Source organism: Harpia harpyja, chromosome 9 (assembly GCF_026419915.1).
Source record: "Harpia harpyja isolate bHarHar1 chromosome 9, bHarHar1 primary haplotype, whole genome shotgun sequence".
NCBI lineage: Eukaryota > Metazoa > Chordata > Aves > Accipitriformes > Accipitridae > Harpia > Harpia harpyja.
Genome location: NC_068948.1, coordinates 22591835 through 22615021, shown reverse-complemented (window position 1 = coordinate 22615021; position 23187 = coordinate 22591835). Strand labels below are relative to the sequence as shown.

At 46.5% G+C, this 23187-nt stretch overlaps 2 protein-coding genes and 2 non-coding genes across 16 annotated transcripts in view; 2 read left to right on the top strand and 2 right to left on the bottom strand.

The window, feature by feature from the left end:
• Nucleotides 1-371: 371 nt before the first annotated feature.
• On the bottom strand, nucleotides 372-444 carry TRNAK-UUU (transfer RNA lysine (anticodon UUU)). Its single transcript has one exon. It is a non-coding gene; the product is annotated as a tRNA-Lys (tRNA).
• Nucleotides 445-828: 384 nt separating this feature from the next.
• Nucleotides 829-900, top strand: TRNAH-GUG (transfer RNA histidin (anticodon GUG)). Its single transcript has one exon. It is a non-coding gene; the product is annotated as a tRNA-His (tRNA).
• An 83-nt stretch (nucleotides 901-983) lies between these two features.
• Nucleotides 984-6510, top strand: SETD6 (SET domain containing 6, protein lysine methyltransferase). 2 transcript variants are annotated; one of them, XM_052795409.1, is made up of 9 exons: nucleotides 984-1232; nucleotides 2134-2232; nucleotides 2318-2462; nucleotides 3044-3185; nucleotides 3507-3701; nucleotides 3877-4000; nucleotides 4295-4475; nucleotides 4711-4853; nucleotides 5389-6510. In XM_052795409.1, exons 3-9 carry the CDS (start codon nucleotides 2357-2359, stop codon nucleotides 5698-5700), a joined length of 1203 nt encoding a protein of 400 aa, XP_052651369.1. In that variant the 5' UTR covers nucleotides 984-1232; nucleotides 2134-2232; nucleotides 2318-2356; the 3' UTR covers nucleotides 5701-6510. The 2 variants fall into 2 exon arrangements, with proteins under 2 accessions (XP_052651369.1, XP_052651368.1); XM_052795408.1 differs by lacking the exon at nucleotides 984-1232 and adding an exon at nucleotides 1795-1893.
• A 1611-nt stretch (nucleotides 6511-8121) lies between these two features.
• Nucleotides 8122-23187, bottom strand: part of CNOT1 (CCR4-NOT transcription complex subunit 1) — a 59836-nt gene continuing 44770 nt past the window's right edge. For 4 of the 12 annotated variants that reach the window (XM_052795396.1, XM_052795400.1, XM_052795399.1 and 1 more), the window contains exons 33-49: nucleotides 23033-23137; nucleotides 22317-22436; nucleotides 21574-21768; nucleotides 19670-19812; nucleotides 18977-19085; nucleotides 18713-18882; nucleotides 17352-17604; nucleotides 14979-15227; nucleotides 14184-14347; nucleotides 13791-13908; nucleotides 13218-13319; nucleotides 12777-12950; nucleotides 11359-11508; nucleotides 10117-10297; nucleotides 9585-9717; nucleotides 9347-9481; nucleotides 8122-9217 (exon numbers count right to left, since the gene is read on the bottom strand). In XM_052795396.1, coding sequence (XP_052651356.1) covers nucleotides 9139-9217; nucleotides 9347-9481; nucleotides 9585-9717; nucleotides 10117-10297; nucleotides 11359-11508; nucleotides 12777-12950; nucleotides 13218-13319; nucleotides 13791-13908; nucleotides 14184-14347; nucleotides 14979-15227; nucleotides 17352-17604; nucleotides 18713-18882; nucleotides 18977-19085; nucleotides 19670-19812; nucleotides 21574-21768; nucleotides 22317-22436; nucleotides 23033-23137 — 2580 coding nt within the window. In that variant the 3' untranslated portion in view covers nucleotides 8122-9138. Of the gene's footprint in view, nucleotides 9218-9346; nucleotides 9482-9584; nucleotides 9718-10116; nucleotides 10298-11358; nucleotides 11509-12776; nucleotides 12951-13217; nucleotides 13320-13790; nucleotides 13909-14183; nucleotides 14348-14978; nucleotides 15228-15249; nucleotides 15694-17351; nucleotides 17605-18712; nucleotides 18883-18976; nucleotides 19086-19669; nucleotides 19829-21573; nucleotides 21769-22316; nucleotides 22437-23032; nucleotides 23138-23187 lie in introns of those variants that run through there. The other 8 variants (XM_052795403.1, XM_052795405.1, XM_052795404.1 and 5 more) reach the window with 5 other exon arrangements.

Genomic DNA, 23187 nt, shown 5'->3' with positions numbered 1-23187 from the left:
TTCCCCCCCCAGTTCTCTTGTCCAGACCTGGCTTCCTTCCCTCCAACTCTGCTGCATCCCTCCCTCTTCCATCCATCCTATTTTCTCCCTCATTCTGTATCTCCCTCCATGCATACCCCCAAATAACACCCTTGCTGGTGCCCATCATCCAACATGGGATCCCCCTCTCTGCAGTACTGGGTGGCTGGAAGAAGAGACCAGTGCTGTGTGAGTGTCAAATGGGATGGAACCGGCATTGGAAAGATCCCTAGGGAGGTGATGGTGGGAAAAGAAGCAGCGATGGGGTGAGGTGTGCCCTGGGGAGCCTGCAGGCCCCGCGGGACCCCGGCTGCAGGAAGAGCTGCTCGCAGGCTCCTAAAGGATAAGGCCTTCGCCTGAACAGGGGCTTGAACCCTGGACCCTCAGATTAAAAGTCTGATGCTCTTCCAGCTGAGCTATCCAGGCTCCTGCCCGTGCCTTCCGGGGATGTCCGAGACGGGCACCCGGGACCCCACTTCCCTGTGGCGCCGGCGGGACAACGCGGGGACTCGCTTCGACGTCGTCCACCCCCGCAGCGCCCCGGGGGGGCCGCCTGCGCACGCCGGGCTCAGCACCCGGCTTCTGGCCGCGGCCCGGGCCGGCCTCGCACCGGGGCGCCGATCCCGACGCGGGGCCGGGGCCGGCGCCGGGGCCGGCGCCGGGGCCGTAGGGGTGCGCCCGCGGGGAGGGCGAGCAGGGTGCCGCGGCGGCCGCCGCAAAACCTCCGCCGCCTCCCCACCGCTCCCCGAGGGAGGCCGGGGGGATGCGGCCGGAGGAGAGGAGCAGCGGCGCGGGGCCCCCCGCTCGACGGCTGTGATCGTATAGTGGTCAGTACTCTGCGTTGTGGCCGCAGCAACCTCGGTTCGAATCCGAGTCACAGCAAGGCTTTTGCCAACGGCCCGGTGCTCGCGAAGGCCGGGCTGAAGGCGCCGGGGAGGCGGCGGCAGGGGGGATGGTTTGCGAAGACGCCGTGCCCTCGGAGGGGCTCCTGAAGGCCACCCTCCCTTTTCTCTTGCCATCCCTCCCGGTTCCACTCCACGGGGAACCCACCCTGCCAGCCCAGCCCAGCTCAGAAGGGGCTGGAAGATTAAAGCCACCCCCAACTGCTCACGGGGTGGGGGGAGAGCCACACAGACGGCCCGCTCCCGCAAAGAGCCTCGTGGGACCTCTTCGAACACTTCGTGTGAGCTAATTGGCTTCATTAAGAGCAACCGGTGAGGGCGTCTACCCTGCCTGCTGATGGGACCGATTAATTAGCCGGGGGAATGGAGGGGCGACCGCGTGCCTCGGGAAAGCCCGAGAAAGGAGATCGGAGCGTGGCACATACGGTTCGTTAGTGGGGTGTTGACTGAATAAGGCCATGAGCTTAATTATCCTGATTAATTAGAGCCTGCTCCTTTTAACCCACGTCTGGTGGCGTGACCCCGCCGCAGCCACCGAGGCACCGCAGCCCCCTGAGGTGCACCATGACCTGGGGGGGCGTGGGGACACCTGGCCCTCGGGGAAAAGCCCCCCGCGGGCCCAGGGCGGAGCAGGGGCCGGGGGGGGGGGGGGCAGGGAGAGGCCCGATGAGGCCCCCGGACCCCACAAAGAGGTGCTGTGAGCCCCTCAAACCCCTCAGAGAGGCCCTACAAGGCCCCCCCAGACCGGCACACAGAGACCCCCGGGTCCCTCACAGAGGGGGCTGCAGGGCCCCCGTCGCGCCCTCTCTTCCCCCCCCCCCGCTCTTCCTGGCCCTCCGCGGCCGCCGTCCGCCCGGCCGGCGGGGGAGAAGGGTGGAGCTCCCCGCCTACCCGGAAGAGCCCGGCGGAGAACCCACGTGGTGGAGGACCACGTGTTCGCAGCGCTATGGCGTCGGCGCCCAAGAGGCCCAAGGTACTGGGAGGGGGGAAGGGGGGGGTATGGGCCGGCTCCGGGGGTTCCCGCCGCTCCGGGGGGCTCTGCCGGCAGCGCGCCCGGCCCGCCCCACCTCCCCCATGTGCCTAGTGCGGCCGGGGGGGCTGGGGAGAGCTGACCCCGGCCCTCGGGGGGGGGGGGGGCGTCCGGGCGCGGCCCCGGCGCTCTCCTCGTCCGCTCCTTGCTGGAGCGAGTTCCCCCCCGCGTTCTCACCCGCAGGCAGCGGCCGGGAGCAGCGGCCGGGGACACGGCAGCGCCGACCCCCTCTCCGCCTTCCTGGCGTGGTGCGGGCGGGCCGGGGTGGAGCTCAACCCGAAGGTGAGGCAGCGCCGGCCGTGGCCCCCCCCCCATCTCCTTTTCCTTCCTCTCTCCCCTCTTCCTCACCGCTCCCCTCTCGCCCAAGGTCCGTCTGAGCAGGGAGGGGGCGGTGGCAGGATACGGCATGTTGGCGGCCGAGGAGCTGGAGGCGGGAGAGGTCCTCGTTAGCGTCCCTCGCTCGGCGCTGCTCTCCCAGCACACCAGCCGCATCCGCACCCTCCTGCAGGACGGTGAGCTGTGCTCAAGCAGACAACCTTCCTTCGCGGGTGGAATAAAGGGGGGGGATGAAGGTTGGTGCAGGGTGCTGGAGCAGGGGGGTGCAGGGCTGTTAGGCAGCGGCTAGGAAAGGGGGGGTCTGGGCACCCCAGTGGTGCCTGCGGGAGCCTGGAGCCGTGGGGGGCAGGGAGAAAAGCCCGTTAACAGCAGTACCGGGGGTCGCTGAGTGACAGCCACAGCCCCGGTGATGCTTTCCTCAACACCTAGGACAGACATCGCTAGGGAAAAGCACAGTTCCATTCTCACTTCTGAAGACACCCAGAGCCTCAGACTGAGGGGGAGGTGGTGCGTGGGTAGGGGGTTGTCTGGCTTAGCCATGGCTCCAGAGCAGCAGCTTCTGGTTCTGCTTCAGCTCAGGACAAACCCAAGCCTGGAGAGATCTGATAAAGTAAAAGGGAAACTCACTACCACAGGCTGAAGACAGGCAATGAGGGTTGTAGGACCAAGCTTTGCTTCTTAGAAGACTTGTTCTCAGAGGAAAAGGACCGAAACCTCAGCTCGACTTACTTTTTCTCCATCATCCCTGGTTCCTTAGCCCAGGAGTCCCTGCAGAGCCAGTCCGGTTGGGTGCCGCTGCTGCTGGCCCTGCTACACGAGTACACAGCCAGCAACTCCCACTGGCAGCCTTACTTCTCCCTCTGGCAGGACTTCAGGAGCCTGGATCACCCCATGTTCTGGTAAGGCAAAACCAAGCAGGGCTGTGGGGTGGCCCAATGTGACAGCTGAAGGCAGGTGCAGCCCAGGGGCTGCTGACCAGGAGTTTTGGGGATGGATGTGGTCCTACCAGATGACTCCATCCCTCTGTTCTAGCCCTCTGCTGTCAATGACTGTAGCCTGAGGGACCCTCTCAGGCACTACCTGGGGCTGGAGCTAGTTACAAGCATAACCAGAAAACAGGATTCTCAGATTGTGAAGGAGGAAGGAGTTGACAGACCCTTCTGCCTGGGGCAGATGGAGATAAACGTGTTTGTTTTTTGTTTTGTTTTTCCTTTCAACAGGCCTGTAGAAGAACGAACAAGGCTCCTGCAAGGCACAGGCATCCCAGAAGCTGTGGACAAGGACCTGGCTAACATCCACCTGGAGTACAGCTCCATCATCCTGCCTTTCATGGAGTCCCACCCCAACATCTTTGACCCCAAACTGCACACACTGGAGTTGTACAAGCAGCTGGTGGCATTTGTCATGGCCTACAGGTGAGAAGTGAGGGCTCTGCTCCAACCAGGAGCAAGGACAAGCAGTAGGATCACAGAAAGATCATAGGCTGTGTTACTTAAAAGGTTGCAGTCACACAAGTATGTAAGTATAAGGTGAAGCTTGCTCTGTGCTGCAAGGTGTACAACTGGCTTGTCTTCATCTCCCTTGTCTTAGCTTTCAGGAACCTTTGGAGGAGGAAGATGAAGATGAGAAGGGGCCCAATCCTCCCATGATGGTGCCTGTAGCAGATATTTTGAACCACATGGCCAACCACAATGCCAACCTAGAATATGCTCCCGTGAGTGCAAAGCCACTGCACCAGGCATCATCACAGTCTACTTCCTCTTTGCTTGCAAGGCCTTTGGGAGTGGTGGCACAGCAAGGCCAGAGCAGCACTGCTCACCTGCCAGGGCAGCAAGCAAGTCTGGCCTGGATTTCACTACAAAGCTATTTTGCTCAACATACTTCCCTGCTGCATGCTTGGCTTTAGCTAGGAAGAGCTTGGGGTCATCTGAGCCTCTTTGAAACACCTTGTTTCTGAGAGCTGTAGGATCACCACAGCTCTGAGAGCCTCTTCTCTCCCTGCTTGCAGCAATGTTTACGAATGGTTACCACACAGCCCATCAGCAAAGGACAAGAGATCTTCAACACGTATGGGCAGATGGCCAACTGGCAGCTCCTACACATGTATGGCTTTGCAGAGCCATACCCTGGCAACACCAACGACACAGCTGACATCCAGATGGTGACAGTACGCAAAGCAGCACTGCAGCGTGAGTGGCACCCATAGCCACTTTGGGAAAGGATGGGGCAGGGATCTCTGTTAGTGATGTAAAGAAACAGGGATCAAGGATGACATGAAAAATAAGCCTGTTCCACAGCATTTCAGGTGCTGGGGCTATGCCTTGGTTTTCTGCCTCCTGTTTCCCCTTCTCCATTCACCACCACCCCCACCCCCCCCCCCCCACAACCCAAGTTGGGTTTGCAGCTCTGCTGTCTTGAAAACAGGTGCCAAAAGCGAAGCACAGCAGCAGCTGGTCTCAGAGCAGTGGGACTTCTTGTGCCAGCTGGAGATGGTGGGGGAGGAAGGTGCCTTTGTGCTTGGCTGGGATGAGGTGCTGACAGAAGAGGAGCTGTCCATGACCCTGAAGGTAAGCGCTGCCAAGCAGTGGAAGACCTACACAAGGAAGAGCACAGACTAAGTGTACCACAGCTGGACAAAGCAGCATGCAAAATGGTTCAATGAAGGGGGACAAGTACGTAAAGGCATTTTGGTACTAACCCTCCTGCATGAAAAGTGGTAGGGGGTGTGGTTGCCCATCTCCCAGGCTACAGGTACTGTTAGTCATCTTCCTTTCCTGAACTAGCCACCCACATGTGCTTACATACCAGTCTTGAATGGCTCCATGGGTACTGCTGTTCTAGAGAGCTGTTGCACCTTTGTAGGCAGCAGCTGATATGTCCTTTAGGACTGTTCCCAACACCCAGGTTTGCTGTTTGAGTGTTCTTCTAACCCACAAGTTACTTGTGATTAGGTATCTAAGCCAGTTTTACTCCCTGACCTTCAGCACAGCTGAGGAGCAATTCACCTGCTCCATGTGGCTCTAAAACCACACTTCTGTGGAGAAGAAAGCCTTATGTACTCATGCTGCTGGGTGACTTGTTTCTTTGCCTGGGTCACTGCAGGTGCTGTGCATGTCCGAAGAAGAATTCAAGGAGTATAAGGAACAAGATAGCTGGGAAGATGACAGTGAGGAAGAAGAAAACTCTACCCTTTCGAACGAGGCTCTCTCCAAACTCAAAACCCCTTGCAAGAAGCTCCTTTACAACAGTGTGCTGCTGACCCTGGAGTCCTACGGGTCAGACTTGAAAGCAGAGCAGGACTTGCTAAATAACAAGGAGGCTTATGAGAAACTGAGTCGAAGGGAGCAGCAAGCTTTGCATGTGCGCTACGGACAGAAAAGGATCTTGCATCAGCTGCTAGAGCTGGTACGCTAGAAACCTCACTGCCCTTGGAAGTGAACTGCCTGGAACTGTGCGCAGGAAGGAAAGTCAGCCTTTGGCCATCTCTTCTGCAGCAGCAAGAACAGATGGCAAGATTGAAGGCCCACTTGTCCTCATATGACATGTGGCTTTTTAGCTACCTCTCCATAAACAAAGTATCCTCCACACCACAGAAGTGGTTTTGGGTGGCCTTATCTTACAATGGGAGCTCTGGAGCACGATGACCACCTTTCTTCTAGAGGACTTAAGAAAGCCCAGACCTCCTAATGGCTGTTTTAGGAAGGCAGACAGACACTGTCAGAACAGCAAGTGGGTTCCCTCATTCAGCAACAGAAGTTTAAGGCAAGAACTGCTCCTTGTCCAGATGAAGAGGGCAGAAATCCAGCTAGTAGCTCTTACCTTACAAAGGTTCAGAGTAAACATCCAGCAGGTGGACATGCTGACAACACTAAACTCTTCACCTGTACTTAGTTAATACTGAGCATTTTAAAGAGTACAAGCCCATCCATCTGGTTTTCATGTAGGCTCACAGTATAGCAAGATGCATTTCCTTTTACCTCTATAAAAGCCACTCCTGTATGGGCTTAAGACTAAAGGAGCACTGTCACAGTTCTGCAGCTGCTGTAGGCTAAGCATTTGATACACACCCTCCAGTTGACAGTACAGTTCTTCCCTGAACTCAGGCATTGCTCTGCATCATGTTTAGCTATATATTAGTATTTTTCCCTCAGCAGTTTTTGCATGACAAAACACTGGAGGTTTGCAGGCCAAGCTACATATAATAAAGACAATGTTTCTTACCCAGCCAACGCTGTCTACTTCAACAGGGTGCAAAGCCCCATCTAAGAGGGGGGATCTTTGCTGCTGCTGCAGTTAGAAATATTGCAAACAAGCAAAATGCAGACTGTACTCACATAGATAAAGGTCAGCTACAGCCCTACCTGCACTGCTGGGGGCCAGGGTGGTTTAACAGTACCTAGGGTAGCTTTTTTTAATTCCCCTTTTACAGTGGTATAATGCAGTGGCTGTTTAGAGTCCAGTCTGCCATCTTGGTGCTTCTCTCCCTACAGCAGACTAGATTTCAAACCAGGCACACAGTGGTTCAAGAGGTTAGTCTTCATTTCTTAAACATGAAGTGTGTTACACCCAGGGCCTCTGCTGGCAAGGACACTGGTAATCCTTGGGGAGCTGACACCAGTACCATTTACTTTGACAGCTGCACGTTCCTTACCTGCCAAGAGAGGATATGAAGTGCAGTGGCCTTCATCCTACCAGCCCAACTTGTGTTACTGGGATCTTGGCTGAGTCCTGTCTGCCTTCTACCTGCTCTTTACACCAGCCTAACAGTTCTTAAAGCCTAAAGCGAACCAGCCATGTACAGCAGCATTAGTACAGAACCAGAGAGACCTTTGAGCTTTGAGTCATTAGGACAAGTCAGTAAGCTCAGCCTATGGTTTGCTAGTTAAACAGCAGAAAAAAGTCCCATGGTATCTGGACTAGATAAAGAAAAACTGGTTGCTGGGATTTCTCTGTATCCTAACCCAATACAGGAGAAAGAGTAAGCTAGAGTTGCAATACCAGAACAAAAAAATGCCAGCTTCAGAAGGCTCGGTTTCAGCACAACTGCTGAGCTGCTGAAGAAATGCCAGGGAACTGTAGGAACTGGCAAGAGACTATACCTTGACACACAGGTGACTGAAAAACACTGCCTACAAACAGGTCACACAGAATTCCCTTTGAGCTGCAGTCCACTGGCACAGTTGGTCCCCTGGACCTAGTTTTTGCTCTGTGCAGCAAAAGCACAGCCAGGTGCACAGTCACTTAAGCCTAAGCAGGAAATCCTGACCTCTCCACTCAAACAGCAGTCAACTAGCTTTAACAACCTAGTGTTATTATCTAAAAAAAAAGCAGTGAAGCTCTATTTCCTACTCTCTGCTAGGTTGCAAGGCATAGGGTAAAGGATTTTGTGGCATGAGCAAGGCTGAAGCCACTTAGTCTCATTTACAGCTAACTAGCAACCATGCACAGATCCTTGTTGAAAGGAGTATCATAGCAGGGCACAAGTCATTAGAAAGGAAGCTGATCTGCTGTCTGTGCTCCGTATCCCTCCACTGCAAGCAGTGTCCTTTCTGGCACAACTTTGTCAGAGACAAACTCTGCTCATGAACTTGCAACTAAGGTATTTCTATCTGCGCACAACTGTCCTTTCCTTCTACACTTCAAAGCAATGCCCTATCTAGTCATAACAATTCTCCCCTCTGACTCACACTAGGAAACAAACCCAGTTGCTTTCAATAAGCAGTGCCCAGAACACACTGGAAAATTGCACTTTTTGGATGGGTGGAAGCAGGCTTTGGAAGACATCAATGGGCCAGGCAGGGTAGAATTGGAGAGAATAAGCACAGTGGCACATGCTGCATGTCATGACTTTAATGTGTAACTACAGTATGCATACATACAAGAAGTGGGAGAACTAAAGCCCAAGAACTAGAAAGGCTACAAAATACAACACATGGACCAATACTTTACAAAACATTCAAAATCCTTACAAAATGGGCTGTATTGGTCCTTTGGGTTTTTGTTTTGTTTGTTTTTTTTTCCTTTTGGTTTTTTTTTGTTTTTTTTTTACAAACTTATACTGTGTGGTCACAGGATGGGGGGGTGGGAAAAGGTCTAGATTTAACCCCCCACCTTCCAAAATTTACAAGTGTCCAAAAAAAAAAAGCTATAGGCCTGGTCTCTGGTTTCTTTACTAAAAACAGCTGACCCTCTCCCAAAGGGCCTGAGGTGTGTCTTTCTCCAACAGAAAGGAGGCATTCTGACTGCCACTCCACTTGCTGTCTGTCAGCATTTGATGAGGGTGGGGGAAAAGCAACACTGAACCTTAACCCCTCCCTCACCCCTCCCATACTCCATAGTATTCCCATATTCCAAACACATCCACCCCTTTTTTTTGTAAAAGAACTTAGTGATTTAAAGGTCCCCCATCCACATAAAGAAAAATAAGTTACATAATATTATAACTGGCTTTTCAATATTCTTTGGGAGTCTGGGAATGTCAGGACAAGGAGGTCTGCCCCAGACAAGTGCTTGGCATCAGCGGCTGCCCCTTTATTACAAGCTGGACAGGCACCAGTTACCCACCTGCCTCTTACACAATTTGCACAAACCCAAAAGTCCAGACAAATGTTTCTGTTCCTTGTATTTACACTAGTTCAAAATGATATTCACAGCATCTTCTGAATTTTGGCCAAAAGTCAAAAATCTGTTTCAAACTTTGGAACGTGCCCACATAGACTTTCACCCAGGGTCTGTTGCGTCTACCCAATCAAGGGGGCTGGGAAGGTCAGGAGGAGCCTTACAGAGTCTTCTGTCAGTTGATGGGATGAGGACCTCCAGGCTGGCACGCTTACAACGCAAGATGCAGCTCATCTAACTGGCACCAGTCCCTTCCATTACTTGCTGGGCCTGCTTCTGCCCCATGCAGCACTGTGCAACTGACTGGAACAACCTGAACACAGAAGCAAAGCAGCATTAGGTGCATTTATGGCAGCAAACAGTGCTTCCACTATGAAGCACCAAGAACTCAGCCCCTGCTTCAGATACTTTGTTTTATTGATTTTGTGGTTAAGTTACTCACTTTTCGATTTCTGGAGCACAGTGAACAAACTCATGGTTCCAGAACTTAAATGCTGGATTTTTTATCAGCTCAATGAAAGTAATAAGGAGACCCCAAGGATGAGGCCTATTTACAATCAGCCGTTCCAAGAGAACCCTGAAATCCAAAGGTAAAAACAGTTAGACCTCAAAGATCCAAAATACACAAGGAAGGAAAGCAAAAAGCTGAATGCTGGCAAGTTAAATGCCCTCCCTCTCACCTAGTGATCTGCTCCTGGATAGCCTCAGTGTTGGCCTCTGCAAACAGGTACAGCATGGTGCAACTGAAGTAGTGGGTGTGACTGTTGGGATATCGCAGCTGGTTGGCAATTGCATTCAAGAAAAGGTAGCGGCCTACAGAAGAAGAGGAACAGTGAGTACATAAGGTTTCCTTTACATACACACAAAAAGGAATAAAGCAGCAACTAGTATTGCTAAAGGTTAAGGTTTGTGAGCCTGCCTTATGAAGGTACAAGAAACAAAAACTGAAGATAGGAAAAAGCCTTATCAACCCAAGCTGATGGGGCAGTAAGAATTTAATTCTTCAAACTTATTTCTTACTCCCTTGAATACCCTGAACGTTTGGTTTTAATATCGCTCCTGTATTCAGAGTTTTTAATATTCTAATATAGCATTACTTACTGTGAATTCACTAGCAGCTACATGAAATGATCTTCTGTACTTCTCATAGCTCAAACAGATAATCAGCTGTTAAATTTGACATCGCATGAACTAGAAGTGTTTCCAGCTCACCTTCAGTGTCCAGGTCTACTGCCAAATTCTGGAAGATGTCCATGTGAGCTGAGTGGGTAATGGTGCTCATAGAGGGTGTGCTGCCTTTGTTGTGAATGTGCGCAATAGCTTGAGTACCTACGTAGAGCACCAGTGCATTAATCAGCTGGATGTTGTAGCGGTTGCCAGGTTCATTTGATACCTAAAAGCAAAGATATGAAAAGCATTAACATTTTATGTTCCTTCAGTAATCAAAGGTACAGCATGTACAACAACAGCATCCAAGTATCTTGATTATACAGCAGATGACACACTCAGACATCGGCAAATTCAATTTGGCATTTACCCTTCTATAATACAGCAGTTATATATATACACACACAAACACATATTCAAAAGCATCAGCAAAATACTGACAGACCCAACAGACAATTTTTGTACTCCCTGCCTAAAAAAAAAAGTCAGGTAAGGACAATCTTAATTCACCAGCAGTGCCAGAGGCTGGCTGAAATGCACACCACCTCTGTGAATGCTTCAGTCTGAGCAATTTTCTGAGAAAGTCCAACTTCAGTCTTGAAGTCTGTTGCAAGCCAAGCCTTGTGATGTATGAAGTGTGGTTGGCTAACAAGTCTGAACTGGGCTTTAGCTAATTTGCCTTTTTTTAACATGCAGATCCATAGATTTCTATAACAATGAATCCATTTGGAGTAAAAATTTAATCAGATTCTAAAAAGTTCAATAAACCCCACTGACTCTCAGACAATGCCTGGGTAAACAGTGCTGGAGTTGTGTGATAGAAGCCACAAGACTTTTCATCACCCAATGGTCCAGGACAAAAAAAAGCAGGCTTGAGGCAATCAGCTCTTGACTACGTTCTTCACTAAAGATTTGCAAGGTTGAGCACGTGGAAGCAGAAGAGTCAAAGTTTTAGACAAGGACAACCTTAATTTTCACTATAAGCATTTGGCAGCTCATGTAGATAAAACCAGCTGCTTTTAAATCAGATCATTTTAGGGTCATTAAAGTCAACATTCCTTAAGTTCCACCTGGCTGAAACTACTTAACACACACTTAAACATCCTGCTAGGGAGTGGGAGAAGAATTATTCAGGGAAGTGTGCATTTTCACAGGCTTTTCTACTGCCTGGAACACATGCTTGCTACACACCAACAAAATTCCTGCAAGAAAGGAGGCTGACTCAGCCAGCAAGATCATTTGTCCCACACTATTTAAATTCAGGATCCTCAGAAACCAGCGACTCACCTGTAGGTTGCTGCGCAAGTCAGACAAAAAAGTGACCGGAGAACGGGTTTTGAGATAGGAATCCAAGTCTTTCTTGAACTGAGGTGGCATCACTCCAGTGAAATTTGTGAGTATTCGTGGGGCAATATTAATCTCACTTAACATGTCCACCTGTTAGAAGAAAACCCAGTCAGCTAAACCATAAGCAATCTCTCTAAAGGAACAAATTGCAAAAGTAGATCTGTAAGTGATATTACATCAACTACTGCTGTTGATCACTTTCTCCTACCAGCAAGGAAAAAGAACACTAGACTTTTGCAGATTTCAAAAGAAACTTGGTCTCTAATGTGCAAATTCATTAGATTACTGTCTCAAAGAATTGAGAGTAGAAGATAAAAGAATTCAAGGGCAAAGGCCACAGGGGAATTCAGTCACTGCCTTTGAAGTCTCCCTATCTACACTCAAGCCAGTTTGGTAGTTTAAAAAAGTACAAACATCCACACAAGTCAAGAACAGCCTTCTTCAGTCTCAAGAAGTACTAACTGAATGAGTATTGCAGCTTCACTCCCATCACCCTGCACAGCTCAGGCAAGGAAGAACAATAGGGCAATGCTTTAGTAGTGTGAGAAAGTTTGCTTCTAATTGTTCCACGATTAGGAGACTGGCATGTGCCCAAAGACTTAGAGAACATCAACACTTGTCAAAGTCTCTCCCCATTATGCAAGAGGCTTACTTCAGTGGTTTATCTCAATTTTCAAGAGAAGATAGCATCTGTGTTTCTCATCAAAAAGTATTTACAATCACATAGTGCTCAGACACCTGCTCTTCAACAATTAGTTAAATGAACTCCAGTCACCATGCATCCTGTGGAGCACAAGCTATACAATTCAGCATGAGCTGAAAAAAACCAAGACACAAACTGTTGGCTGAACTTTCAAACAGCAAAGCCACAAAGACTACTTAAGTAGTCTGTTTCTCAGTGACAAATGAGACAGTACAATGATAAAGACACCCTTGCTCCAACACTATGTGCTGGTCAGATCTAGGGATAACATCAAGTCAGGCTCCCCCTGGAAAAAGGAAAGCCCTCTGGTTTTCCATGCAAAAGCTAGGTTCTCAATGCAGTTCTCACGTAACACAAGTCTCAAGAGCCTGTCCTTTCAGGTTCAACCTGCACAGACCTTGCAACAAAGCCAAGTATCTACAGGTACCAATGAAGCCTTGCAAGCCAGCCAAGTATCTACAGGTGCCAAAAATGTTGTTCTGCTAGCTGCTGTCACTTAAGTTTCAAATTACCTGTTAACTTTTGAATGGTTGCATTAATTCAAGTATCAGTTAAACGGTTCCCAAAATTCCACAATCTCCACCAAGAAAACTGGATAAAGAGTATCTGGAGCATTAAAGCTTCCAATTATCAAACTCCTGAAAGTAAGCCCTACCTTTAGATTGGGGGTGAAAGGGTCTGGAAGCCTCATGTTCCGTGGGAAGGCACTCAGGATCAGATTCCTTAGCTGAATACAGTTAGGTGGGATCACATCACAGAACCCATAGTGGTAGTCACAAAGAAATTCTGGGAAATCATGCAACAAGACCAGCAACACACGCAGAGTGCCCTGTGACATAAAATATAATATAAAAGAGGTGTGTAACTGTTGAAACTGCCCAAGAGCTTGCAGAGCCATCCTTCTGTGTCATGTGGTTAACATTAACAGGAAGAAATTAATCTAGGAAGGTAGCCTGTTTCTGTCCCACACCAGATTTGCATTTAACTCTAAGATATAACTTAGAAAAGAACAGTAAATCTTATTTTACTACCAGAACACCTCTACTTTCAGGCAACTTTGGTTGGGAGTAGCATCCATTAGCTGACTTTTTTTTACCTTGTAAAGAATTTGCATAGGTTTGGTGAGTTCCACATTTCTAAGGAAAGGAGCCAAATACTTGAAAAGATCGATCAATAACTGGGCATACATAGGCCAACCCTGTCAAGAAAAAAAACAGCAGGTGGAAAACATGCAATGAAGAGCAGTTATCTTAATTTCAAAACTGTAATTAGATCGGTCTTCACATAAACCTGGATCAAAGTTATGTCCTCCTGCTAGCTCTAGCAGTGAGTACAGCACAGCTCATTTCAAGGGCTTTAGCCACACATCACCTGCTATGGGTGTTTCTGGAACACTCAACATGCCATACTGAGTTGACAGTATTCGGTCTAGACTACAGCTCTTCCAGATTTTGACAAAGGCATGTTTATTAAATTCAGTTCACCCTTTATTCTATAGTTTATTGACACAAAGACTCTCCTCCATGCAGTTAGGTTACCATGAATATGGAAGACAACAGAAACAGGACAGCCATGCTACTAGTGCACTTCAAGAGATGTGAAACAGCACCACACCAGATAAGCATCTGTGTGAGCTTTTTAATTCAGAAGAGATAAACTGCAGCCACACCTTCTGCTGTGGTGTATGTGCCAGCATTCTTGCAATAAATATCCGATGGGAGATCAGTTCCAGCCAGGCATAAACAAAACCTGGAGCTTTTGTAGGCCTCAGGATGTGAAATGTGTTACTGAAAGAAAAGTTAGAGCAGGTTAAAAGTGCACAGCAATAAGATTGCTTTTCGTAACATTGAGGGAAAACATACACAGCCCTAAAAGCAAGGCATTTTAGCATCTTGGGTTTTACCAGTCATCTTCCTTAAAACAAGGAAGTGGACAGTCTATAGAACCTGTTATTCTGAATGTGATTAAGCCACCACAAAGGAACAGTCAGATAGCCTTCAGACAAAAAAATCTTGATCCTACCAGGAAAGGATGAGGATTGTGGCCAATCTCAAATACATACCAGAAAGCTGTGAGTGTCTGGAAGTTGATGGTCTCCAGCACATGCTCAGGAGCATTTAATTCCAACAGCAACATGATGAAAATGCGATGGTAAGGAAGTTGCTGAAACTCACTCTGCCGAACATCATGGTCTTGCAGAAGAACTCCCACCACAATACCGAGAACCTAAAGAGATCAAGACATTTCAATGGTGACAGCAAGAATTACTTTGCAAGTCAGCCTATAAATAATACTTTAACCATTAGCAAAAAAAAAAAAATTGGTAGATTCTAACAAGAACCAAAAATCCTAGTTAGTGGAAGCATTATGTAAATTAATATTATAATCTCTATCAGCAACTCCCAACCACTATACTTTGCTCTCCCTATCCCATGGATCATCGTCACAATGACTCACTGCACAGCATTGGAAGGTCTTAACTACCCAAGACCATCTAGCCATAAACCAAGTAGTGTAAGAGTATAGGCAAGGCCCTCATAAAAATCAAGGGAGACACCCCAGAATCACCAACCTTAAACCACATTTTCTAATGCCTCAAAACAACAGCAGTTGACTTTTTCATTTCAAGGCACAAAGGTGAGTTTCAGCTTTGTTTGATATGAAATCTTTGTGAACAAGAAAGCCACTTGGCATCCTGATGCTCCACTCAACACTATCATTTCAGTGACCAACCCATCAAAGTCCTCATCTGATACCTCAGCAGTAGCCTGCATTAAGGTCTACATTTCACATTTATCAGCAAAGGTACACCTGATTATGCACTTTAAATGCAATGAGTACAAAAAGCATTCCCAACCTTATTCAGGAGGTTGATCTTTGTAACTGTGTTGGTTGCCTCCCCAGAGTGCTTCACTAGCAGTGCAATAAGTCGCACAAAGGCATCCAGATTGTGGTAGCACTTGGCCCGAATCATAGTGGGGTTGGCAGCAGGGTTATGCTGTTGCTCAGCCTGAGCACGATAGCTGATTTCAACACACATTTCGGTGCAAAGACGGAAAAACCGGGTGATCAGGTCATCTGTTTTCAGGATTCCTTGCTGGTGCATCTATCCGGGAAAGGAAAAAACCTCAGAACCGTAACCACAGAAAGTTCATTTTACAACTTATTTCAACCAACACACACTTTACAAAGCATCCACCTTGCCTGGCTCAATTAATTTTTACCACACTCTTGAGAGATGGGTTGCAAGCTCTCTCTGCTACTCTTCCCCAAGATGAGTATTTTCAAGGCAACTTGAGGGTGGCAACACAATTTTAGCAAAGACATTTACTCCCAAATAGACTTTTTGATCCCAATTCTTCTCAACCATCAGCATAGCTGAGGAGCCTGTTTCAGTATCAGTTCTGCCACCAGCACTCAGCCTTGCATGAAGGACAGCAAGAGGTGGCAGCAGTTCAGTCTGTCAGGCATTCAGGAGCCCACACAGGGGCGTACAAGCTCCGGGAAGGGCAAACTTCAGCTACTAGTTCAGGAACCATCACTACTTTGCAGCAACATTCTGTAGAAGCAAACTGCATTTGCAGAGTGAATTTTCCTTACAAGAACATTACATGCAGAGAAAGACTGGGTGGGCTTTTTTGTTTGTTTTGCAGTGGGGGGTTGTTTTTAATAACATACATATTAAAAAAAAAGATATCTCCTTTTGTTTGTTACCCACAGTATTAAAGCCATCAAAATGAAACAAATTACACTGCAGAAAACCTCTGGGTTTTGAATAAAGCATCTTACTTCTAAACTCCTACTATACAGACATGAAGCTATATATACAGCTAACTCTTGGAGAACTTCTAGTATTTCTGGAGAAACTTTTTTTAAAAGGAATTCAGGTATCTGCCTGCAAAGTTCTATGTTCCTTCTTGTCCTAAAGACTAGTGGAAAGGAAGCAACACTTAATTTAAAGCAGCCAAAATCATGGTCATTTAAGTTCAGTAATAAAACCTTGTTTAATGCAGTTATTACAAAATGACTCCTTTGAAACCCATAGCTAAAGCCTGTAAGGAAAAAATTATATATAAACACTGCACTTCAATATATTTCAATTGCTATTTCAAATCTGATCAAATAGGTACAAAAGCTAAACAAGTGTGGTAAGAGTGAAGCAGGACAAAAGTGCATTGACTATTATGAGTATACTATACTGAAGTAAGCTTTATAAGCATACTTTAAGGTATAAAAAGGAGTAAGGTCACATGAAGAGGTAATTTTTTTTTTAAAATAGGATTTAATACAGGACCCATTAAAAACATTCAAAAAAGATGCTATGCAGTAGAAGTCAGACCAACACAAAGCTGGCTAAAAGCCATCACACAAGGACACTAAAATCACATGAAAAAAAAAATCACTGCATCAGTCAAGATCTCCATGCATACTTTGTAGCTTGAACTTCTTTTCATTAGTAGCTGCAAAATCTGTAGCACTTCTGTCATTAACATGGAAACTTACACAATACAAACAGACTAAGTCAGGGGTTTCCTTGCAGCTGCAGTCAAGGAGCTGCCAGGAACACAGTTTTAGGGAGATGACTGCATATATATATATATGCATATATATATATATATAGGGAGTTTGTTACCACACATGTTGGGCTACTGAGGGCATCTCCCTTCTCAGTCACACCTGAAAGGCAGACATGTGCTGTTCATCACACCTGTTAAGGTGCCATGGAGTGAAATGTTGGGAGGCTGTTTAAACTTAGGCACCACTTCAGCTAATGAAATTTCAAGTTTTTCCTCACTCTAATGATTCCAGTTAGAAAAAGGATTCCCTTGTTTACAGTCTGAAACAATTCACCTGCATCTCATATCTATTAGCAATTTCCTTCCATAGGCTATCAGAGCTTTTACTGTTACCCATAAGAAGCAACACCAGTCAAGCTTCATTACACAGAGCATGTCAGAACTGTTCCCAACAGCTATCTCAGCTGTAGTTCTTTTCCCACCAGACTTATCCCAAACCTCATGGTCTGAACTGACAACTTATTGCTACAGTATCTGAAGAACATGATTTGTTGAAGAGTAGGAGTTTCTACAGAATTTTACCATAAAAAACAGACAAAATTTTGATAGTCAACTGCCACACACCTGAAAGTTTCAAAAGGATGCCTAACATGGTTATAATACTGCTTTAAAATGGAGGGCATCACACCCTACTTATGTTGAATAAAAAGCACCTTTCTTTCCAAAAGCTCTACCTGTCCAACAAACGCAGAGAATGCTTTGGTACTGTCACGGCCTGCTGCAGCTGAATGGTAGAGGTTCACCCACTCTCTCAGCAGGTATTCTGCCTTCTCCCTCAGACCTGGTGGATCATCATACTCAGAGGCCTGGGAAATTCCTGAATGCATCATGAAATTGGGACCTCCGTGAGCACGGTCAATCATTGCTTCATAGTTTGATCGGACCACTTCCATCAGCTGAGGTAATCTAATGCAACAGACCAGAGCAAGAGCCAAGTTAGAATTTCTCCTCCCTCAGAAGGTGCAGGAACTGGAAGCTCAGTCAAATGTAGTTGAAAGCAAGCAAATTATTTCTTATACTAAATCTTCATATCTCCCAGTCCTCAATGAAATAGCAGAAATAAGTCATGAAAGCAGATACTTTTATGATGAAAGAAGGAACACTGAAGTCATACAAGCTTTGAAGTTCCACTCCAATTCATACAGCAGTGTGCTGCAACAAAGCACCACTAGAAATAATTTCACTTTTGCAGGCTTCGGAAGCCCTAAAATGCTCCAAGATAGGGAGATGCCAGTGCTAAACAGCCTGACTGGGGCACTAAATTTGGCTGCAGTGAAAATCAAGTCTTACAGCAAAGAGTCTACCAACACCAACTGCAGACAAAAAGACTTTTGTTTTGGGACCTCCCACTAGCAGTTGTGTTAGTAGTGGCAGCCACTGCCACCACCACCAGTCAGCTGCTGGTTGCTCTCACAGCAGTCCAGAGTTCTCCAAGCTCCAACCCATGTCTTCCTCAAACCCAGCAGCAATGCTTCCACCTTAGTAACAGGAGGCCTGCAAGTCCCACAGGTATTTCCAGATGCTGTGGCAACATTTGTTGCCCATCAGCTGCTGGTAGATACACAAGCCATGTGAGATTAGCGGACGATTGCTTTGTAGACTCTAAACAAAATTGTCTAAAGGAACAGAAAGAGTGGTCTAATTTGATGAATTGCTTGTGATTAAACAAATTAACACCTAGACATTTAAGATTTAAACAGGTAAGAATATTGCCTAAATGTGCGATAAAGCAGGAATTCAAACAAGTTTCTCACAGTACCATGGTATTTTGGAGCACGATGCATAGAAAAGTTTTCCTGCTCAAGCATTCAGTTTGATGTGATGCTGCAGCTGCCGCTATTTTGACATAAAATCAGCGCGATTACATAAGTGACAGTTTAAACTAACATAGGACTGCAGCCCTAGAGAAAGTTTAAAGCCATATGACTGAATGATATGAGACATTGCCTATATAACATTCAAATCATAAGTGAGCACAAGAGAAGTAATACATTGCACAGTATTTCAATCTCACCCTTCTGGGGCATTTCCTCTGGAATGAGCATTAATCCTCATGAGCGTCTCAATTGTGTGAAACAGATCTGCCTCTGTTACATGGGCGACACTTCTTTCATCCACCAACAGGATCTTTACCAACTGCATGGCAAATGCCACAGCCATGTAGTTCAAGCCATTCTCCATTGACTGTCAATGTAACAAAGGCAAGTAAAGTTCAACCGCAAATCTTACAGTGGACTGACCGTAACTCTTCTCCTCCAAAAAAGCAGGTTCCCTTTACCTGAGCCAAGTGAAGGTCATACTGCTGCATGTTAACAAGGTGATTGCGGATTAGCAGCTCCACAGCTTCCACATTGTACTTGTACTCATCTCTGCATTCAATCAGGCACCTGAAGAATTCGACAACTTAAAAAGTGTACTTAAACAACACAGTTTAAGCGAAGCAACTCAAATCTAATACTTCAGAAACTGTGCCATTCACTGTGATTCATTACTCAGCTCCAAAAGAAGGCTCTTCTAAGCATTGTCTAAAGTAATGTTTGAGTTCAGAAGAGTCATCAGCCTCAAGCATTCATTGCCCTGCAAAACTGGTCACAACAGCTCTTCAAGAGCTTCAGTTCATTCAGCATAAGACACCTCCCTTCTGAGGACAAAGCAGCACATCTGCCTAGCTGAAGTACTAGTGCTTCTGCTGCAGGCATATGCCATGTCACATTGTTTGTGACAGCACAGAGACATATAGAATGAGGAAAAGACCCCACAGCATCTCTAATACTTAATTCCATTAAAGATTCCCATCATGTTCTAGGATGAAGCAGCATTATCACATCTTTTTGACAAAAAAGCTAGTTATTTTTTGTCTGTCCAAATTGCAGTAATGCAAAATATTACCAGGCAAGTGATTCAGAGTAACACAGTAACTCCCAAAAGATAATGAAAGCTGCATCAATATTCCTGTTGTCTCATAACTGACCTAGTAATTTGTTTATTACACCATGGTGATCCATATGCACGGCCATCCTGCAGAGCCTTCAGCACAAGCAGATGACACTCACGATAGCGAAGCAGGAGGTCAGCATCTGCCCCACTAGTGGCATCCAGTAAGCCCTCTACAGCCTAGAATAGATGCAACCTGTTAGCAGAGGAAAAAACAAGTCCTCTTCCAAATCTTCTGCAGATTACATCAGCAAGTTATCACCAGAAGACTTGGCAGACATGCATAAACCAATTCAGTCATTGTGCTGACCCCTTGATAAGACTATGAGATTTTACCAGCTGTTATGGCATCTATACGTTCACTGTGCACAGCTGTCCTACCACAAACAAGCCTACAGTCCCTTTATGCCCCACTGGCTTTATATAGGCACCAAACAGTATGAAAGACCGCATTAGTTTGTTCTGCAGCTTCTGCAAGTCAATGCCGCCTCCTGAGCAATTCTGCATACGGCTCATGAAAAACTACATGAAAGAAAATTTACAGAACCTGCCAGAGGTCAGCTCTCAGGTTCTTTAGACAAAGAGCTGCACCACTCAGATGCATCTGTGCTAGTCTATAGCAAATGGAAGATGAGTCTTACAAGGGCAGCACAATTTACCTGGTCGAGTCCTAGTCAGTACTAGATCCTTTAGTAGGTACAAGCACGATCAGTCAAGAACAAAGAGCCTCCCTCCAGCTTTCAGTTACTTTTGTTTTGCCACTGTTCTTGGATCCTTATGCAGACAGCTCAGTATCCTTCCACTGTACTCAGGTGGATTTTTCTCCACATCTGTCACTCTGCTCTGCACTACTACACAGGCACTGATGCCAGCTCAGCTTGCAGAGCTCACTGCAACACTCCACCTGATATAGTCTACTAGTTCTGGCTGGGTTGGAGTTAATTTTCTTCATAGCAGCCCATATGGTGCTGTGCTTTGGATTTGTGCTGAAACAGTGTTGACAACACACCAGTGTTTTGCCGATTGCTGAACAGCACTTGCACAGCATCAAGGCTTTCTCTTTCCCACTCTGCCTCCCGCACCAGTGCGTAGGCTGGGGATGGGCAAGAGGTTGGGAAGCAACACAGCCAGGACAGCTGACCCAAACTGAATAAAAGGATATTCCATACCATATGACATCGTGCTCAGCAATAAAAGCTCAGGGAAAGGAGTACGAAGAGTGGCATTCATGGTTATGATATTTGCCTTCCCAAACAAATGTTACATGCGCTGAAGCCCTGCTTTCTGAGGATTGGCTAGACATCTGCCTGCTGATGCAAAGTAGCGATTTTAATCTTTTTGTTTGTGCACACAGCTTTTTCTTTCCCTACTAAACTGTTATAATCTGGATGAACAAGTCATCTTGCCTTGCCTCTATTTTCTCCCTGTCCTGCAGGAGAGCAGAATGAGCAAGCAGCTGGATGGATGCTTGGCCATTGTCCAGGGTCAACCCACCATGCATACTCATTTAACAGTTACTGCAAAATACAATCCCCAAGTGTGCCACTATAAATCCAGTACTATGCTCAACACTATCCACCTACAAGGGCAATGCAAACATCATCTTAGCCTCCAAATCATCCTGAAATCAAAGACTATTCTGGAGTGCAATAGCTCTCTACTTGCCACATCTGAACAAAACTCCCCTAAGTCCCAGGATTCTGTACCTGCTTCTTTCCACAGCAGCCTGGCCACTGCGTGTACAATACACCAAGTGAACACCATGGTCCTCGTCCAGTTTTATTTACTGAATTTCCAAAGACAGCAATCGTTCAGTGTTTTTCACCAAGCAAGTTCCACAGGATGCATGAAGATACACAGTCACCAGCAAGAAAATCCACAAACCGGATGAGTAATAAACTCCAGGCGAGTTGTTACAGGAGAAGAGTTGTTAACACTCACCTTCTGCAGCAGTCCAAGTGCAGCAATAGCATCACGGGAGTTACGAGCCACCACCACTGCCTCCAAGAGGCTGCGCAATGCTTGAGCTTGAGGATTCATGGCCAGGGTGTGTGGAATGGACTGCAGGTGCTGCTCCAGTTCTGTCATACATTTATCATAGATTTGCGCTACATCATCTGTAGCCCAAGCTTGCTGCTTAAGAGAAGGTGGGAGTGAGTGATTTTTGCAAGGATTGTATTTGTGAAACTCAAATACTGATTGGCTCTTCTGCTTCCGAAATTATAGCATCCAGAATTTAGACCTCTACAGTATTGTGGTTAGTTATGCTGGCATTTTAAATACACAAATATGAGCAAATTAAGCTGTGGAAATAACTAGCAATTCTAGCAGTCCTTAAAACCAAGTATGCATACAAAAATCTGTTCATTATCTCAAAATCCATGCTTGACCTTCCTGAAAAAGTAACCTGAGATTTGAATAAAACGTTTCACTGCTACTAAAACTACATGTAGTAAATCATAACTTGCAGATCTTGTCCCAATTTGTGTTACAAACCTCTAAGACTGGATATAAGTTTTATGTTGCCATTAGTTTGACATCAAAATTAATTCATCTTTCAACCACTATTCCCAAGCAATACAAATGCCTGATTTTTACTAATCTTCTAGCAAAGGACAAAAGTTCTGCAACATTCACCAAAAGGGCTATAGTACTCTCAAGCCAATTAATTCAGAAATCTCTACCTTCATGGGCTGAGCCAAGAATCCTGTAGGCTGAGTTAAATCATTGGTAGGCAAGAAGCCAGGGACATTGCGTGCAAACTCTTCATAAACAGCCAGCTGTTTTGGGTCCACACCTCCAACCTTTGCAATGAAAAGAACAGGCATTTACCTCATTGTTAAGCACTGTGGCAGTAAGAAATGAGGGCAGTTTGTGTAACAGGTAGCTGCTCAGTCACATTCTTAAACAGTGGCCTAGACATCAAGAAGTAGGATTTGGCTGCTCTGCACTGAGGTCCTACCTCTCCTGCCACACCCCCAAACAGGAGCATTTTTGCTCTACAACTGCAACTCACATTCCCAGAAACAGGAATAACTGAATACTGGCTTCATGTGTGTCTGATGCATAAAAGTCATGCTCTGCTGAGAGCACATGATATGTCCTTTAAGGAAATAAAATATAAAAAAAGACAACAAAACAGACTAGCCATCTTTCAGTGAAAGGAACAGCACAGAAGAAGAGACAAGACTTTTAATGTCCTCAAGAAATTGAGGAAAATGGTATGAACACCCGTTTTGGAACAAATGTGTTTCCATTACTAATCAAGCTAATAGCAGTTGCACTGTTAGACAAGACTAAAAATATACAAGATTGCTTAGGTGAAGCTGTGCCATCTACTTTTTATTGTCAGGATGGGGAGAAGAGCAGCATCAGAACATAGCGCAGTTAATACCCTCACCTTTAACCTGATCTGTTCTGGCATCCGCTCAGCCTGGTAAGTTAACACAACAGGATCACAGTACCGACGACCCTCTTGTCTAGCATGTTTTCTGAGCTCAAATTCCTGGGGAAAAAAATCCAAACACCACATTGAATTTTAGACACTGAGTCTGA

What these genes read in the sequence shown, in the direction of transcription:
- SETD6 (XM_052795408.1), top strand. Translation starts at nt 1,867, where the DNA reads ATGGCGTCGGCGCCCAAGAGGCCCAAG. An exon ending in GGGTGGAGCTCAACCCGAAG is followed by an intron (nt 2,233 to 2,317) that starts GTGAGGCAGCGC and finishes CTCTCGCCCAAG; the next exon opens with GTCCGTCTGAGCAGGGAGGG. An exon ending in CCGCACCCTCCTGCAGGACG is followed by an intron (nt 2,463 to 3,043) that starts GTGAGCTGTGCT and finishes CTGGTTCCTTAG; the next exon opens with CCCAGGAGTCCCTGCAGAGC.